General features: G+C 43.9%; 1 protein-coding gene across 1 annotated transcript in view; it reads right to left on the bottom strand.

The window, feature by feature from the left end:
• zanl (zonadhesin, like) overlaps positions 1 to 19219 on the bottom strand; it is a 120818-nt gene that overhangs the window by 60984 nt on the left and 40615 nt on the right. The window contains 30 exon segments of the mRNA XM_060919399.1: positions 1505 to 1707; positions 1812 to 1981; positions 3739 to 3846; positions 4008 to 4151; positions 4445 to 4590; positions 4792 to 4916; positions 5178 to 5294; positions 5446 to 5584; positions 5674 to 5870; positions 6022 to 6163; positions 6266 to 6404; positions 6523 to 6651; positions 7197 to 7345; positions 7459 to 7703; positions 8305 to 8446; positions 8534 to 8727; positions 8833 to 8907; positions 9070 to 9211; positions 13608 to 13810; positions 13915 to 14084; positions 15843 to 15950; positions 16112 to 16255; positions 16549 to 16694; positions 16895 to 17019; positions 17281 to 17397; positions 17549 to 17687; positions 17777 to 17973; positions 18125 to 18266; positions 18369 to 18507; positions 18626 to 18754. Of these exon segments, the coding sequence (XP_060775382.1) occupies positions 1505 to 1707; positions 1812 to 1981; positions 3739 to 3846; positions 4008 to 4151; positions 4445 to 4590; positions 4792 to 4916; positions 5178 to 5294; positions 5446 to 5584; positions 5674 to 5870; positions 6022 to 6163; positions 6266 to 6404; positions 6523 to 6651; positions 7197 to 7345; positions 7459 to 7703; positions 8305 to 8446; positions 8534 to 8727; positions 8833 to 8907; positions 9070 to 9211; positions 13608 to 13810; positions 13915 to 14084; positions 15843 to 15950; positions 16112 to 16255; positions 16549 to 16694; positions 16895 to 17019; positions 17281 to 17397; positions 17549 to 17687; positions 17777 to 17973; positions 18125 to 18266; positions 18369 to 18507; positions 18626 to 18754 (4465 nt within the window).

The following is a 19219-nucleotide window of genomic DNA, read 5'->3' on the forward strand; positions in this document are numbered from 1 at the left end:
GAGTCAAGGGCGTCGTAGAACTGGTCTTTCTCTTCCGCGGTGGAGCATAGAGTTGGTGAATCAACACACACAAAGTTGACTACACCTGTTCTAGTTGTCATCCAAAAGGTCAGAAGTCTCTCCGAACCCCCTAATGGCAGCTCGATGGTGGACAGCAAGGAGTTTTTAACTGAAAAGCCTACACCATGCAGTCTAGGCTCGTCGAATCTTTTCCTCTGCCAGAAAAATGTGTAATTCTGTTCTCGTAAGGATCCCACGTCAGGCAGTCTAGTCTCTTGCAATGCTGCAATGTCGACGTTGAGGCGGTGGAGTTCTCTGTCTATTACAGCGGTCTTCCTAAGGTCGTCCATAAACTGAGGGTCACGATTAAAACCGGGACACATTGTTCTTACATTCCAGCTTGATATTTGAAGAGGTGGCGCCTTCGTAGTGCGTGAACGATGTTTGCCAGGTGCTGGGATTTACAACCTGCCTGTCGATTTTGTACTAGCTCCAAGCACCCAATGGAGCAAGCAGGTTGTGGCGGGGTAGTACCTTATTGTCTGAGGGCTGCCTGGATTAAGGCCGGCGGTGACTACCCAATGGAATTGAAAAATTCCTCCCACCATCGAGAGCAACCCCTAGCGCCCAGCTCTACACCAAAGGAGCATGGGCTTATAACTGGTAGACTGCTGCAAACCCCGTGTTATGCCTACGCTGAAGAACAGCGAAGCTGGAGTGGCCTCTCCAGGTGCAAGCCTGGGCAGATTGGTATGGAGGACTAACTGTTGCCCATGCAGTAGGTCCCCCCTCTCCTCGCAGCTGATGGGGTCCAGGGGAAATGCAAGCAAGTACGCCTGGCATCAGGGCGACGCAGGAGTTGCCGGGACGAAGTTGTAGCAACGGCGATCTGCCTAACGGACTCCACCTCCGGATTTATCCTCAGGGTTTACTCCCGAAGTCTCTCGCATGGAAGGGTAAGTCACGAGACAGCAGCGGTTGATTTTGGAGTTCTCTCTCCTAGATGAGTTGCCAGCCAGGTTATCGAGCCTCATCAGCCCGGAGCTATCTGGTTTGAAGATGCCAGAACTTGATGGCCTATCCTGGACAGGGTATTGCCGCAAGGCCACGGAGGTTTGAAATCAGAGTTTTCCTTCTCCTAGGTGGACTGCCAACCAAGGCTAATGAGCTCCACCTACCCGGTGGAGCATACCACTGAGCATAGTGGGCAAAATCAATTTCAGTTACAGGTAAGATTACGATAAGTGGAAAAGTTGAAAGAGGTAGGGGGCTATGGTTATGCAAGCTAGTGTATATAAAGTCACATTGGTAATCATTGTTCATAGTAAGAAGTATAATCTTATGTTTTTTAAAAAAAAGTATGATAGGAAAAACATTTAATGACTTGAGATTTCTCATGTTGAATGTGGCATTTAAGCTCAGTATATTCATACAGATGAATCTTTGTGTGTGTGTGTGTGTGTGTGTGTGTGTGTGTGTGTGTGTGTGTGTGTGTGTAACTCACAGGGTGGTAGGAGCCATCAAGGTCCACACAGCCACAGTCTTTGAGAGGCACGCACTTGTTGTTACTCAGGACAAAGCCAGGATCACACTTGCAGCCTTCAACACACTTCTCTCCACAGCCAGGTGGGCCGCTCACACCCACACACGTCTCTGGACATGAACTCACACACATAGAGTAGTGGCTGTTAGGAGGACAATCCAGAGCTGTGGAGGAGAGAGAGAGAATCACATAGTGAACTGGACGATAAGTCACTGAATGTGAGTGTGTGTAACTGTCTTTCCGAACACTACTGTAGGGTGCGACTCACGGCAGAAGTCTGCCTCCCTCCACTGGTGCACTGGAGCTCCTGCACTGAGACAGGCATCAGTATAAGCCTGCAGCTGGTCACACAGAGTCTGCAGCAGTCCATTATAGCGGCACATATCAAACACACAGCTCTGGAAAAATGGCAGAGGGTCCACCACCTTTATGCAGTCCCTATGTGTGTAAGGGGGATAAAGAGGATGAGAGGAGAACAATAACCAGAAAGAAACAAAGATAAAGTCAAAAGCAATATATAATAAATTCTGACAAATATATCGTAAAAAGTTCTTATTTCAAACATATGCAGTATGCATGTCCTCTCTGTATACTATTGCCATGTGCCTATATTTCTGTTTCAGTTTCTTACCCCTGCCATGGTTTTCATTCGTTATGTTAGTGATTCCTTATGTTCATATCACAAGCTAGTTTCTGTTATTCTCTCATTTGTAAATTATACTTAAACTTGTCTCAAATGCTTTATTGCTGTGGGCTGTGGTTTGATTAAGAGACTTGTTTGCCTTGATTTGGATTTTGTTTTTACTCAAGTAAGTTTGCCGTTGTGCTCTGATGAATTAATTCATGTACACACTTGTGTCCTGATATTTGTCTCTTAATTTTAAAAGTCATAGGCAACGGTTTTAATTTTATGCACATTTGAAACTCTATATGTTAAAAAAAAACCCTCTGCAATTTTCTTCTGGACCCAAGAAGTATTGTTAATAAGTAATAATTAAAATAAGTTGACGCGGATCGTGGCGAATTTCTGTTCGGCTATTTTCGTGACCACTCGGCGCGTGACGTCATTTAAGACAAACAAACCGCTTGAGTTGAGTCGACGTCCGTGTATTTTCACTGCCGTTCAGCTTGATTGTAGACGTGCGTTCGGGAATTTCCAAAAACAACCCATGCCTTATTGTTGTGCAGTGAACTGTAACAACGGGACCGGTTCAGGAAGAAGTTTTTGCCTTTTACAAAATCAAGCAGTCAAAGAAGAAACGGACCAGCAACGCTCAAGCGAAAAGGAGAAGACTGGAGGTAAACATTTTTACTTTTGCTTGCAATTGACAAGTCAAGAATCCTGAGGGATCCTGTACAATCATTGTGGAAATGAGACAAAGGGATATTTCCTCGCTTAGAGTAGGCTATAAATAGTATAATGCCGTGGATGGCAGGCTAATGTGGCCTACTGGCGCACTGTCAAGTAATCGTTACCTATATCCACTAGGGAGGGCGGTTTATTTATTCTTCAAAAGGGCTCTTATTTAGTATTACGACGAAAGTAAGAATTTATCATAACTACCAGGAAAAAATCGTTTGGGCGCGAGTCTTGTTGAGGTCCGGGGTCACCGCGATCAGAGTCGGTCGAGTCGCTGTCCGATTCCGAGGCCGCACGGTCAAACCAGTGAGCCACATTCACCGATTGCTTCGCAACGACCATAGGTTCATACATATATGGTTTCACCTCTCGATATTTAATTTGGAGACTTCCTACTTCAAAATCGCTACCGCTTTCAGACATTTTACACAACCTCTCACGACCAAAGTCCGTACACGTGTGCTCGGTTCGCAAGTAAACACAGAACTGCTCCCGGTCTGTTTGGCTTAAATGAGGTCACGACGACTGTCCCCTGGCGGTGAAAGTGCGCATAAGTGAGATGTAAACAAACCTTTGGAAATTGGGTAAAACAAAATATTTTAACCGTTTTATTCAATTTTAGGGTGCAAATTAGACACTAAGAAGATTGAATTCGCTTTTTGGGTCATTCTTGTAGACAATAAAGTTGATATTCTATGTTTCACCTCCGACCGTTGCCTATGACCTTTAATGAAGTTGTAAGACTGTTGGGCTTCCAGTAGATCACATATTTTTACCCAGTGTAATTGTCCGATTGGCAATTCTTTTGAAATCTACTGGTATGATATTAGCTCACCTGAATGGTCCTGTAGTGTTCGTTATTTTTCCACATTTCTCTGGTTTTGACACTTCAGCCTCAAGACTTGGGTCACATGGTGGGTCAGGTGTGACATCAGGTTTGCACCTAAAAACACATGATGGATTCTTTTTACATTCTAATGCTCAAGTCTGCCAGTGATGCTCAAAAATGCAGCATGTCTGACATTTAAAACATTTACCATGTGCCACGTAAAAAATGGTGAGACAGAGGAATCAAACAAAGAAAGTAAAGGAGAATGGACTAACATGTCATCTTCATCTTCATCAGTTTGCCAGCTGTCACCGAATTGATCTGAGCTTTCAGCCACTGAACCATTTGGCTTCGTAAAATCATTGTTGGGGTTTCCGTTGTAGTCTCCACACAAACCACACATCTGATCATAGTAGGTACTGAGAGAGAGAGAGAAATATTACGCAAAAATAACGAATGTCATTAAACCAAGACATATTTTTCTACTATGATATTATTTGGTCTCCCTCTCTTTGTAAATGCCAAGAGCTTATTGTTTCCTGAAAACATATCCCAGCTATTCTGCTATTAATGTCTCAATCTAACGTCAAAATAATTATTTGGGTTCCAAATGACATTCAGGGTTCTTTCCTTCATGAATATAAAATATTTTGGACTTAAAACTAAACTCTGCATATACAAAAGCCTCAAAACCTCATTCATGATTCAGTACCTGGGCACAGTGATCTTAGCATAGTGGTTGCCATCCCAGCGCACCTCCAGACCAAAGGGAGTGGTGAGGATAACATACTGACCAGCTGAAGTTAAAGAGATTAGAGGAGAGGGAGAGTGGGGTAGAGCTACTTTACGACCGTTCACCTGCAGTGGTGGGGAAAGATTTGGAGAGAAACAGAGAAATTAAATTGGATTTAAGGAAGAAATTGCTTTCATAAAACGAAGGAAAGCAAAATAGACATTTTGTCCTTTACAGTGGACACAAAAAATGTCCTGTTTAAAACATTTTGCTAATGAGGCAGAAATTAAACAAGAGAACAACAAAGACATTATTTTTAGACTGACCAGAGTGGTTCTGCTCTTCATCATTGTTACAGTGATGCCGCTGACAGTCACATACAACTTCTTAAGATAAGATACACCAACAACTCCTCTCTCTTCATTTTTTCCCTCCACAGAGAACCAGGGGCCTGTAAAACACAATAATTACACTAACCGCTGAACTTTACAAATACACTGTACAGATGTTCCACTTACAATTAACTATTTTCTATGATTTTATGGATTTTGAATAAACTACACAAACCCAACTCATATTATTGTGTAAATATGCAATAGTTTTCCACTTAAAGAGTGACACGTGGCAAAAAAGCATAATGAAATAAATGAGAAATTTAGTGTAATATTTACTGCAGTCTGCCATTCAGAAAGCTAAAATGGAAACAACTCACCCGTGTTGTTTCTGCAGGTGCGAGCCAGTGTGTAGGTGCAGGTGCCCATGAAGGTGTAGAATTTACCATCAAAGGTGTTGTAATGGGGGTCACCAGAAATAATACAGTCCTGGGAGTCTAGTTGGCAAAACAGTATAAATGGATTCAGACACTCAGACACACACTGAAACAAAAGTCATGCCTCTTCTACAAGAGAATATCATCATCCCAGGCAACATTCAAAAAAATAAAAAGATTTAAAAAAATTATATTGTGAAGAAATACTAACCAACTGGGTAGCATCCTATTTCTCCACCCTGTATACCACACTGCTGCATGGGAGGACATTCAGCAGCACTGCAGTTGACGAATGGAGGCTCACATTTGCACAGCAGCTCACAGTCCTTCGTGTAGAACTTGTCTCCAGGCTGACATACAGGGACAGAAGGCAGAAGAGTTTAGAGAACTGTACAATGAATTCGTTGACCGACTTGGCAAAAAATACTGAGTCTCTCACCTGGTAATATTGTCCGTTATGTTTGCAGCCACATGTATCTTCCTTCACACACTTGTCACCACTGAGTACATATCCAGGGTCACACACACACCCCTCCGAACAGGGTCCAGTGCACTGGCTGGGTGGAGGAGGGTTACAGGAGGGCTGGCAAGGAGACACGCAGGAGACGTAGTGGCTGTTGGGTGGGCATGTAAGAGCTAAAGAAAAACACAAAATGTTACTGCAGAAACCCAACTTGTTTTAAAATAATAACATGCTACACGCATACACTTCTATTATTTTAAAACAGGTAAATAAAAGTGACTGAAGTGAGACTGAGTGTGAATTTAAGATTTCTTTGAGACTCACGACAGAAAGTGTTGTTTCTCCAAGGGCCGATCCTAACACCACGGTCCTGACACTCGTTTACGTAGGCTTCAATCGCTTCACACAATGCAGAGTGAGGGCCGCCCAATGCACACAGGTCAAACACACAGTTTTGGAAGAAACTCTACATTCAAACACACAAATAAAACAAAAAGCACAGTGTTACTCTTATAGGATGAAAATAGTCCTCTGCTCAGCTGTAAATGTTCTGATCTAATGAACTTACGTTAGGCTTGACTTTTGGGTGACAGACAGCAAATGGGCCTTTGCTGTCCAATATGATTCCACAGTAAGCAGGACTCTCATAAAGGTCCTTGTCTATGTCTGCGCAGTCAGGCTCTGGGCCAACTGGGGGTTTATTGCAGCTGAAAAGTAAATAGAAATAATTGCTACGGCTCTGTCATTGTACAGACATTCGAGGGAAAAAGGAACAAGGAAAACTCAATCCCTCTGTTTGTACACAATACAAAACCAATGGCTCACTCAGGGTCTGTGTTCCAGCTGTTGCCAAACTCAGTTGGACTGTTGACCAGTTCACCGGTGGGGGTACGGAAGTCATCTTTAATGTTGCCATTATAGTCTCCACACAGACCACAAAGCTTGTCCTGATAGCTGCAAACACACACACACACACACACACACACACACACACACACACACACACACACACACACAGGCATATTATATGAGAATGACAGCAGAATTGTAACCTTATATATAAATATTGGTGTGTTCTCTAAACACATATGATGTGCCACAATTGAATCACAAAACAAAGAACGTAGATGATATAGATTTTGTAAAGTTCAATTCAGTCATATGCTATATTCACATTAATATGAGATGATCAAGGTATGTTATTGTGCTCCTCATGTTGTAAAGTTTAATTTATGAAATAATACATACAAAATGGCAGATGTTGGTGCTTAAGATACCATAATAAGCTAGAAAATATGAACAAGCTGGTGACTGGTGTCAGAAACGTGATGTGGGTATCAGTGGACTGGTTGCAAACAGGGTAATGTTGTTGTTTTTTAAGATGAAATGAAAATATAGTTTTTGTTAAAATGGATTGCTATCACAGAACCATTTGGGCGTGCTAGTTACACACTGTATTAATTGGACATTATTCATTATCACTGTAACACAACACTCACTCTTTGATAACTTTGATGTCCATATAGTGGTTTCCATCGTAGCGAACTGTCACACCAAAGCTCATGGACACTGTGTAGAGTGTCCCCTGCTTTAAGATGTCCACTCCAGGAACAGGGCTCAGTGGTATGTTCACTTTGGTTCCATTTACCTGAGAACAGAATTGGAAGAGTATTCAGAAAATGAATTTCTTACAACATCATTACAAAATCCAGATATTAATTTCCTTTATTTTCTACAGTCATTCGCTCTCTGTTTCCTCACCTGCACAACTCCTCCTTTCAGGATGGACACCTTCACTCCCTGAACATGGACATGGACAGCTTTCACATAACTGACCGTGGGAATGTTGTAGCGATTCTCATTTTCAGTGTAGACAGCAAAGTGAGGCACGTCTGTGCTGTTACATGGCTCAGACATTAAGTAAGTGCAGTTGCCCATGAAGTCATAGTAGCGCTTATCAAAGGTGGTGTAGTGTGGGTCACCTGAGGCGATACAGGTGGAGGTGTCTGTAGACGGAAAAGGTAAAAAGGAGTTCAAAAGCCAAATAAGGGGAAATCTGAATTCATTAATTCGCTTTTTTATTTTTCGACAGTATCGTATCCAATACTGCTGATATAATTCAATAGGCTTATGTTCTTTCTCAAAAAAGAGATGACATAAAAACCTAATTTTTCAATGATATAATTGTATAATACATTGTAAATAAGGGCGGCATGGTGGTGTAGTGGTTAGCGCTGTCGCCTCACAGCAAGAAGGTCCGGGTTCGAGCCCCGTGGCTGGCGAGGGCCTTTCTGTGCGGAGTTTGCATGTTCTCTCCGTGTCCGCGTGGGTTTCCTCCGGGTGCTCCGGTTTCCCCCACAGTCCAAAGACATGCAGGTTAGGTTAACTGGTGACTCTAAATTGACCGTAGGTGTGAATGTGAGTGTGAATGGTTGTCTGTGTCTATGTGTCAGCCCTGTGATGACCTGGCGACTTGTCCAGGGTGTACCCCGCCTTTCGCCCGTAGTCAGCTGGGATAGGCTCCAGCTTGCCTGCGACCCTGTAGAACAGGATAAAGCGGCTAGAGATAATGAGATGAGACATTGTAAATAAGCTTTTTCGCAGCACCTTTAGGATAACAGCCATAGATTCCTCCCACTTGCCGACATTCTTCTGTGGAGTCACAAGTGTTGTCCACACAGCTCAAGGTATAATTGCCTGCACAGCGACACAGCTTGGAGCAGCCAGTCCCAAAGACAATCTCTCCCGGCTGCAAGAAAATCACACTTACAGAATGAATGGCGCTGCTTCACGGCTGAATGTATATTTGCCATAAGCAACTGTGAACTGTGCTTACCTCATAGTAGTTATTATTTTCATCCAGACATCCACACTTCTCAATGGGAACGCAGCGTTTGCCTCTGAACACAAAACCTGGTTTGCAGAAGCAGCCACTGATACAGGAGCCAGTGCAGTTAGTGGACGGTTCTTTACAGCTGGGAATGCAAGCTGGACCACACTCTATGTACTCCGCATCAGGAGGACACTTCACTACTAGTGGACAGGAGAAGTGGTTAGAACAGATTGGTATTCATGGGTAGATTGTAGAGAGGAAAATACAATATCAATAGCAATATAAATATAAGCAAGTTTTACCTGGTGGTGTAGGAGAAGGGGTGGGTGTCTGTGGGGTTGACGGCTGGGGTGTTGGGGGTTTTGTTGTGTTTCCATCTATTGATCCAAAGAGTTAGAAGGGAGAAAATCATAGAGGCTAAAATAATTTTTGCACTGTAGTTGTCTTAAAAGGTGTACGAGTTTACCATTTAAGTAAATGCCGATAAATAAAAATTTAATTGTTTTTTACAGTGAATGTGCTGTAGTTATTTCTTGTACCATTCGGTTTACAGATGTACTCTCCATCCAGCAGCTGGCAGGTCTCTGTAGGTAAACAACTGGTGTTGTAGCACAGAATGGTTCTTCCACTTAGACACACGCACTGATGTTCACAGCCCTCCAGGTACCAGCTCTCATTCACCTAGACAATGTACAAACACACCAACTAATCCACTGTCCAGTTGGAGTACTATTTGAAAAAACAGGATGACACCATACAGTTACATTTATTTTTTCAGCTCATGTGGCATTTTGTCGTCGTCGGCCACCTTCCATCTTGTGAGACAATGGGATGCACCTTGATTAGCACTTCTTTGCATGGCTAAACAAGCCGATGCGGTAATGGCAGTCTCTTTGGCAAGAAGGACAGATGTACAAAGATGGTTCCTGATCTTGCCGGGAAGACTTGCGTGCTGCTCTCTTTCGCTTTTGGTTGACACTACGTAATAGTTCGGCTTCTTTGGTCCCGCTTGCGACGGCAGCTTTCCAAGAACTTCTGGACTCGGCAGTGGTCTCCCAAGACTGTACGCTGATCCTGGCGGATTTCAAGTCGCGCTTACAGGCGTCTTTGAAACGGAGCCTTGGGCGGCCACGAGATCTACAGCCTTCCGACAACTCGCCGTACGGTAGATCTTTAGGTATTCTGCCGTCATCCATGAGGCATACATGGCCTAGCCGGCGAAGATGGCGTTGGCTAAGGAGCGTGTAGATAGATGGAAGTTCTGCGTGCTCAAGCACATCGGTGTTTGGGATTTTATCTTGCCAACTGATGCTGAGGATGCGTCTGAGGCAGCGAAGATGGAAGCTGTTGAGTCTTCTCTCCTGAGCGGAGTAGGTTGTCCAAGTTTTGCTGGAGTAGAGAAGTGTGCTTCGGACGCAAGCTCTGTACACCTGCATTTGAGTACGAATGGTGAGGTTGTTGTTGGACCATACTCTGGTGTGGAGCTTGGACATGATTGCTGAGGACTTTCCTATTCTAGCATTGATCTCTGGTTCTAGTGAGAGAATCGAGCTAATTATGGACCCAAGGTACTGAAATTTCTCGACTGAGTTAAGCTCGTGGCTTCCAAGATAGATGCGTGGAGGGTGGTCAATGCCTTGTCCCATCACTTCAGTCTTCTTTTTGCTGATGGTAAGACCAAAATCATCACAAGCTTTAGCGAAAAAGTTGCTCAGTCTCTGCAGAGCATTGCCTGAGTGGGTCGCTAGAGCAATGTTGTCTGCAAAGAGAGCCTCTCTGATGGTGACGTGTCTGATCTTGGTCTTAGCGCAAAGTCTTGCTAGGTTGAACAGCTTTCTGTCAGATCGCGTGTGAAGGTAGACACCATCTTCGTTGTCCTTGAAGGGGCATGCTAGAAGCACTGAGAAGAATATCCTGAACAGTGTTGGTGCGAGAATGCAGCCCGGCTTGACTCCACTGTGGATTGAGAATGGTGTTGACATTTGTCCGTTGTCACAGACAGTGCTGTACATATCCGTGTGGAAGGACTCTATAATGGAAAGCAGCTTAGGGGGGCAGCCGATCTTCTTCAAGATGAGGAAAAGTCCGCTTCTGCTAACGAGGTCGAACGCCTTGGTTAGGTCAATGAAGGCGAGGAAGAATGGGTGGTTCTGCTCCCGGCATTTTTCCTGCAGCTGTCTAATGGAGAAGATCATGTCGATGGTGGACCTGCCAGCCCCAAAAGCACACTGAGCTTCCCGGTAGACGCGAGTTGCTAGGACATACAGTCGCTCCAGGACGACTCCGGCTAGGATCTTGCCCACTATGCTCAGCGGGGAGATGCCCCTGTAGCAGTTACAGTCACTGCGCTCACCTTTGTTCTTATAGAGGGTTACAATCTTGGTGCCACGCCAGTCCTGCAGAACAGAACCCTCCCTCCAGACCAGTATGAGTAGATCATACAGGTCCGGGATAAGTGCTTCTTTGCCATGCTTGATCACTTCGGGGGGAATTCCATCCTCACCCAGGGCCTTGCCACTCGATAGGGAGTCAATAGCCTTACTGAGTTCTTGCATTGTAGGCTCCTTGTCCAGTTCTGCAAGAATGGGCAGCAGGCTGATGGTGTCAAGGGCAGCATCTGTAACTACGTTTTGGGTGGAGTACAGTTCTAGATAGTGCTCCACCCATCGCTCCATCTGCTTCTTCTGGTCAGTGATGAATTCGCCAGATTTGGATTTCAGTGGGACGCTCTTTGTAGCTGACGGGCCTGTGGCCTTCTTAATGCCTGCATACATGCTGCCGGTGTTTCCGCAGTCAGCATCAGACTGGATCCTCTGACTGAGCTTCAGCCAGTAGTCATTTGCGCAGCGTCGGGCCGTCTTTTGGCATCTACTGCGTGGAGCTCTCAGTGCATCCCTTGTAGCCTGACATGGATTGCTTACGTGGGTTAAATGCGCAGCACGCTTTGCCTCCACTACGGGCTCCATTTCCTGCCAGTTAGCTTCAAACCAATCCTGGTTCCGTTGTTCCTTCCTTCCAAATGCCTCGAGCCCAGATTGGTATAGGGTGGTGCGTATATGAGTCCATTTCGATTCAGCTGTCTCTGCAGGTGAATAGCTGTTTCCCAAAGATGTTTTAAGAGAATCGAGAAGCGTTTGTACTCTGAGTGGACATGAGGCTCGGCTGGCATTAATACACTGGACGCCCTTCGTCTTGGAGTGATGTAGCTTGCGTGGAACGAGGCAAAGGACAGAGCGAACAAGGACGTGGTCAGTGTCACAGTCAGCGCTGTGCATGCTTCTGGTGTTGTGCACGTGATTCAGCTCTTTTTTCCTGGCGAGAATCAGGTCTAGCTGGTGCCATCGGTTGGATCTTGGGTGGCGCCATGAAACTTTGTGCCTCTCCTTGTTCTGGAAGAAGGTGTTGGTCACCACCAGGTTGTGGAAAGAGCAGAGCTCTAGAAGCCTTTGGCCATTTTCGTTCATCTTACCAATACCATGATGGCCGATGACAGACGGCCAAGCTTCAAAGTCAGCACCGACCCTAGCGTTGAAGTCTCCCATGATAAAGAGTCCTTCCTTGCTGGGTACACTCTTGATGGTCGAGTCAAGGGCGTCGTAGAACTGGTCTTTCTCTTCCGCGGTGGAGCATAGAGTTGGTGAATCAACACACACAAAGTTGACTACACCTGTTCTAGTTGTCATCCAAAAGGTCAGAAGTCTCTCCGAACCCCCTAATGGCAGCTCGATGGTGGACAGCAAGGAGTTTTTAACTGAAAAGCCTACACCATGCAGTCTAGGCTCGTCGAATCTTTTCCTCTGCCAGAAAAATGTGTAATTCTGTTCTTGTAAGGATCCCACGTCAGGCAGTCTAGTCTCTTGCAATGCTGCAATGTCGACGTTGAGGCGGTGGAGTTCTCTGTCTATTACAGCGGTCTTCCTAAGGTCGTCCATAAACTGAGGGTCGCGATTAAAACCGGGACACATTGTTCTTACATTCCAGCTTGATATTTGAAGAGGTGGCGCCTTTGTAGTGCGTGAACGATGTTTGCCAGGTGCTGGGATTTACAACCTGCCTGTCGATTTTGTACTAGCTCCAAGCACCCAATGGAGCAAGCAGGTTGTGGCGGGGTAGTACCTTATTGTCCGAGGGCTGCCCGGATTAAGGCCGGCGGTGACTACCCAATGGAATTGAAAAATTCCTCCCACCGTCGAGAGCAACCCCTAGCGCCCAGCTCTACACCAAAGGAGCATGGGCTTATAACTGGTAGACTGCTGCAAACCCCGTGTTATGCCTACGCTGAAGAACAGCGAAGCTGGAGTGGCCTCTCCAGGTGCAAGCCTGGGCAGATTGGTATGGAGGACTAACTGTTGCCCATGCAGTAGGTCCCCCCTCTCCTCGCAGCTGATGGGGTCCAGGGGAAATGCAAGCAAGTACGCCTGGCATCAGGGCGACGCAGGAGTTGCCGGGACGAAGTTGTAGCAACGACGATCTGCCTAACGGACTCCACCTCCGGATTTATCCTCAGGGTTTACTCCCGAAGTCTCTCGCATGGAAGGGTAAGTCGCGAGACAGCAGCGGTTGATTTTGGAGTTTTCTCTCCTAGATGAGTTGCCAGCCAGGTTATCGAGCCTCATCAGCCCGGAGCTATCTGGTTTGAAGATGCCAGAACTTGATGGCCTATCCTGGACAGGGTATTGCCGCAAGGCCACGGAGGTTTGAAATCAGAGTTTTCCTTCTCCTAGGTGGACTGCCAACCAAGGCTAATGAGCTCCACCTACCCGGTGGAGCATACCACTGAGCATAGTGGGCAAAATCAATTTCAGTTACAGGTAAGATTACGATAAGTGGAAAAGTTGAAAGAGGTAGGGGGCTATGGTTATGCAAGCTACTGTATATAAAGTCACATTGGTAATCATTGTTCATAGTGAGAAGTATAATCTTATGTTTTTTAAAAAAAAAGTATGATAGGAAAAACATTTAATGACTTGAGATTTCTCATGTTGAATGTGGCATTTAAGCTCAGTATATTCATACAGATGAATCTTTGTGTGTGTGTGTGTGTGTGTGTGTGTGTGTGTGTGTGTGTGTAACTCACAGGGTGGTAGGAGCCATCAAGGTCCACACAGCCACAGTCTTTGAGAGGCACGCACTTGTTGTTACTCAGGACAAAGCCAGGATCACACTTGCAGCCTTCAACACACTTCTCTCCACAGCCAGGTGGGCCGCTCACACCCACACACGTCTCTGGACATGAACTCACACACATAGAGTAGTGGCTGTTAGGAGGACAATCCAGAGCTGTGGAGGAGAGAGAGAGAATCACATAGTGAACTGGACGATAAGTCACTGAATGTGAGTGTGTGTAACTGTCTTTCCGAACACTACTGTAGGGTGCGACTCACGGCAGAAGTCTGCCTCCCTCCACTGGTGCACTGGAGCTCCTGCACTGAGACAGGCATCAGTATAAGCCTGCAGCTGGTCACACAGAGTCTGCAGCAGTCCATTATAGCGGCACATATCAAACACACAGCTCTGGAAAAATGGCAGAGGGTCCACCACCTTTATGCAGTCCCTATGTGTGTAAGGGGGATAAAGAGGATGAGAGGAGAACAATAACAAGAAAGAAACAAAGATAAAGTCAAAAGCAATATATAATAAATTCTGACAAATATATCGTAAAAAGTTCTTATTTCAAACATATGCAGTATGCATGTCCTCTCTGTATACTATTGCCATGTGCCTATATTTCTGTTTCAGTTTCTTACCCCTGCCATGGTTTTCATTCGTTATGTTAGTGATTCCTTATGTTCATATCACAAGCTAGTTTCTGTTATTCTCTCATTTGTAAATTATACTTAAACTTGTCTCAAATGCTTTATTGCTGTGGGCTGTGGTTTGATTAAGAGACTTGTTTGCCTTGATTTGGATTTTGTTTTTACTCAAGTAAGTTTGCCGTTGTGCTCTGATGAATTAATTCATGTACACACTTGTGTCCTGATATTTGTCTCTTAATTTTAAAAGTCATAGGCAACGGTTTTAATTTTATGCACATTTGAAACTCTATATGTTAAAAAAAAACCCTCTGCAATTTTCTTCTGGTCCCAAGAAGTATTGTTAATAAGTAATAATTAAAATAAGTTGACGCGGATCGTGGCGAATTTCTGTTCGGCTATTTTCGTGACCACTCGGCGCGTGACGTCATTTAAGACAAACAAACCGCTTGAGTTGAGTCGACGTCCGTGTATTTTCACTGCCGTTCAGCTTGATTGTAGACGTGCGTTCGGGAATTTCCAAAAACAACCCATGCCTTATTGTTGTGCAGTGAACTGTAACAACAGGACCGGTTCAGGAAGAAGTTTTTGCCTTTTACAAAATCAAGCAGTCAAAGAAGAAACGGACCAGCAACGCTCAAGCGAAAAGGAGAAGACTGGAGGTAAACATTTTTACTTTTGCTTGCAATTGACAAGTCAAGAATCCTGAGGGATCCTGTACAATCATTGTGGAAATGAGACAAAGGGATATTTCCTCGCTTAGAGTAGGCTATAAATAGTATAATGCCGTGGATGGCAGGCTAATGTGGCCTACTGGCGCACTGTCAAGTAATCGTTACCTATATCCACTAGGGAGGGCGGTTTATTTATTCTTCAAAAGGGCTCTTATTTAGTATTACGACGAAAGTAAGAATTTATCATAACTACCAGGAAAAAATCGTTTGGGCGCGAGTCTTGTTGAGGTCCGGGGTCACCGCGATCAGAGTCGGTCGAGTCGCTGTCCGATTCCGAGGCCGCACGGTCAAACCAGTGAGCCACATTCACCGATTGCTTCGCAACGACCATAGGTTCATACATATATGGTTTCACCTCTCGATATTTAATTTGGAGACTTCCTACTTCAAAATCGCTACCGCTTTCAGACATTTTACACAACCTCTCACGACCAAAGTCCGTACACGTGTGCTCGGTTTCGCAAGTAAACACAGAACTGCTCCCGGTCTGTTTGGCTTAAATGAGGTCACGACGACTGTCCCCTGGCGGTGAAAGTGCGCATAAGTGAGATGTAAACAAACCTTTGGAAATTGGGTAAAACAAAATATTTTAACCGTTTTATTCAATTTTAGGGTGCAAATTAGACACTAAGAAGATTGAATTCGCTTTTTGGGTCATTCTTGTAGACAATAAAGTTGATATTCTATGTTTCACCTCCGACCGTTGCCTATGACCTTTAATGAAGTTGTAAGACTGTTGGGCTTCCAGTAGATCACATATTTTTACCCAGTGTAATTGTCCGATTGGCAATTCTTTTGAAATCTACTGGTATGATATTAGCTCACCTGAATGGTCCTGTAGTGTTCGTTATTTTTCCACATTTCTCTGGTTTTGACACTTCAGCCTCAAGACTTGGGTCACATGGTGGGTCAGGTGTGACATCAGGTTTGCACCTAAAAACACATGATGGATTCTTTTTACATTCTAATGCTCAAGTCTGCCAGTGATGCTCAAAAATGCAGCATGTCTGACATTTAAAACATTTACCATGTGCCACGTAAAAAATGGTGAGACAGAGGAATCAAACAAAGAAAGTAAAGGAGAATGGACTAACATGTCATCTTCATCTTCATCAGTTTGCCAGCTGTTACCGAATTGATCTGAGCTTTCAGCCACTGAACCATTTGGCTTTGTAAAATCATTGTTGGGGTTTCCGTTGTAGTCTCCACACAAACCACACATCTGATCATAGTAGGTACTGAGAGAGAGAGAGAAATATTACGCAAAAATAACAAATGTCATTAAACCAAGACATATTTTTCTACTATGATATTATTTGGTCTCCCTCTCTTTGTAAATGCCAAGAGCTTGTTGTTTCCTGAAAACATATCCCAGCTATTCTGCTATTAATGTCTCAATCTAACGTCAAAATAATTATTTGGGTTTCAAATGACATTCAGGGTTCTTTCCTTCATGAATATAAAATATTTTGGACTTAAAACTAAACTCTGCATATACAAAAGCCTCAAAACCTCATTCATGATTCAGTACCTGGGCACAGTGATCTTAGCATAGTGGTTGCCATCCCAGCGCACCTCCAGACCAAAGGGAGTGGTGAGGATAACATACTGACCAGCTGAAGTTAAAGAGATTAGAGGAGAGGGAGAGTGGGGTAGAGCTACTTTACGACCGTTCACCTGCAGTGGTGGGAAAGATTTGGAGAGAAACAGAGAAATTAAATTGGATTTAAGGAAGAAATTGCTTTCATAAAACGAAGGAAAGCAAAATAGACATTTTGTCCTTTACAGTGGACACAAAAAATGTCCTGTTTAAAACATTTTGCTAATGAGGCAGAAATTAAACAAGAGAACAACAAAGACATTATTTTTAGACTGACCAGAGTGGTTCTGCTCTTCATCATTGTTACAGTGATGCCGCTGACAGTCACATACAACTTCTTAAGATAAGATACACCAACAACTCCTCTCTCTTCATTTTTTCCCTCCACAGAGAACCAGGGGCCTGGAAAACACAATAATTACACTAACCGCTGAACTTTACAAATACACTGTGCAGATGTTCCACTTACAATTAACTATTTTCTATGATTTTATGGATTTTGAATAAACTACACAAACCCAACTCATATTATTGTGTAAATATGCAATAGTTTTCCACTTAAAGAGTGACACGTGGCAAAAAAGCATAATGAAATAAATGAGAAATTTAGTGTAATATTTACTGCAGTCTGCCATTCAGAAAGCTAAAATGGAAACAACTCACCCGTGTTGTTTCTGCAGGTGCGAGCCAGTGTGTAGGTGCAGGTGCCCATGAAGGTGTAGAATTTACCATCAAAGGTGTTGTAATGGGGGTCACCAGAAATAATACAGTCCTGGGAGTCTAGTTGGCAAAACAGTATAAATGGATTCAGACACTCAGACACACACTGAAACAAAAGTCATGCCTCTTCTACAAGAGAATATCATCATCCCAGGCAACATTCAAAAAAATAAAAAGATTTAAAAAAATTATATTGTGAAGAAATACTAACCAACTGGGTAGCATCCTATTTCTCCACCCTGTATACCACACTGCTGCATGGGAGGACATTCAGCAGCACTGCAGTTGACGAATGGAGGCTCACATTTGCACAGCAGCTCACAGTCCTTCGTGTAGAACTTGTCTCCAGGCTGACATACAGGGACAGAAGGCAGAAGAGTTTAGAGAACTGTACAATGAATTCGTTGACCGACTTGGCAAAAAATACTGAGTCTCTCACCTGGTAATATTGTCCGTTATGTTTGCAGCCACATGTATCTTCCTTCACACACTTGTCACCACTGAGTACATATCCAGGGTCACACACACACCCCTCCGAACAGGGTCCAGTGCACTGGCTGGGTGGAGGAGGGTTACAGGAGGGCTGGCAAGGAGACACGCAGGAGACGTAGTGGCTGTTGGGTGGGCATGTAAGAGCTAAAGAAAAACACAAAATGTTACTGCAGAAACCCAACTTGTTTTAAAATAATAACATGCTACACGCATACACTTCTATTATTTTAAAACAGGTAAATAAAAGTGACTGAAGTGAGACTGAGTGTGAATTTAAGATTTCTTTGAGACTCACGACAGAAAGTGTTGTTTCTCCAAGGGCCGATCCTAACACCACGGTCCTGACACTCGTTTACGTAGGCTTCAATCGCTTCACACAATGCAGAGTGAGGGCCGCCCAATGCACACAGGTCAAACACACAGTTTTGGAAGAAACTCTACATTCAAACACACAAATAAAACAAAAAGCACAGTGTTACTCTTATAGGATGAAAATAGTCCTCTGCTCAGCTGTAAATGTTCTGATCTAATGAACTTACGTTAGGCTTGACTTTTGGGTGACAGACAGCAAATGGGCCTTTGCTGTCCAATATGATTCCACAGTAAGCAGGACTCTCATAAAGGTCCTTGTCTATGTCTGCGCAGTCAGGCTCTGGGCCAACTGGGGGTTTATTGCAGCTGAAAAGTAAATAGAAATAATTGCTACGGCTCTGTCATTGTACAGACATTCGAGGGAAAAAGGAACAAGGAAAACTCAATCCCTCTGTTTGTACACAATACAAAACCAATGGCTCACTCAGGGTCTGTGTTCCAGCTGTTGCCAAACTCAGTTGGACTGTTGACCAGTTCACCGGTGGGGGTACGGAAGTCATCTTTAATGTTGCCATTATAGTCTCCACACAGACCACAAAGCTTGTCCTGATAGCTGCAAACACACACACACACACACACACACACAGGCATATTATATGAGAATGACAGCAGAATTGTAACCTTATATATAAATATTGGTGTGTTCTCTAAACACATATGATGTGCCACAATTGAATCACAAAACAAAGAACGTAGATGATATAGATTTTGTAAAGTTCAATTCAGTCATATGCTATATTCACATTAATATGAGATGATCAAGGTATGTTATTGTGCTCCTCATGTTGTAAAGTTTAATTTATGAAATAATACATACAAAATGGCAGATGTTGGTGCTTAAGATACCATAATAAGCTAGAAAATATGAACAAGCTGGTGACTGGTGTCAGAAACGTGATGTGGGTATCAGTGGACTGGTTGCAAACAGGGTAATGTTGTTGTTTTTTAAGATGAAATGAAAATATAGTTTTTGTTAAAATGGATTGCTATCACAGAACCATTTGGGCGTGCTAGTTAC

This window comes from Neoarius graeffei, chromosome 1, assembly GCF_027579695.1.
Source record: "Neoarius graeffei isolate fNeoGra1 chromosome 1, fNeoGra1.pri, whole genome shotgun sequence".
NCBI lineage: Eukaryota > Metazoa > Chordata > Actinopteri > Siluriformes > Ariidae > Neoarius > Neoarius graeffei.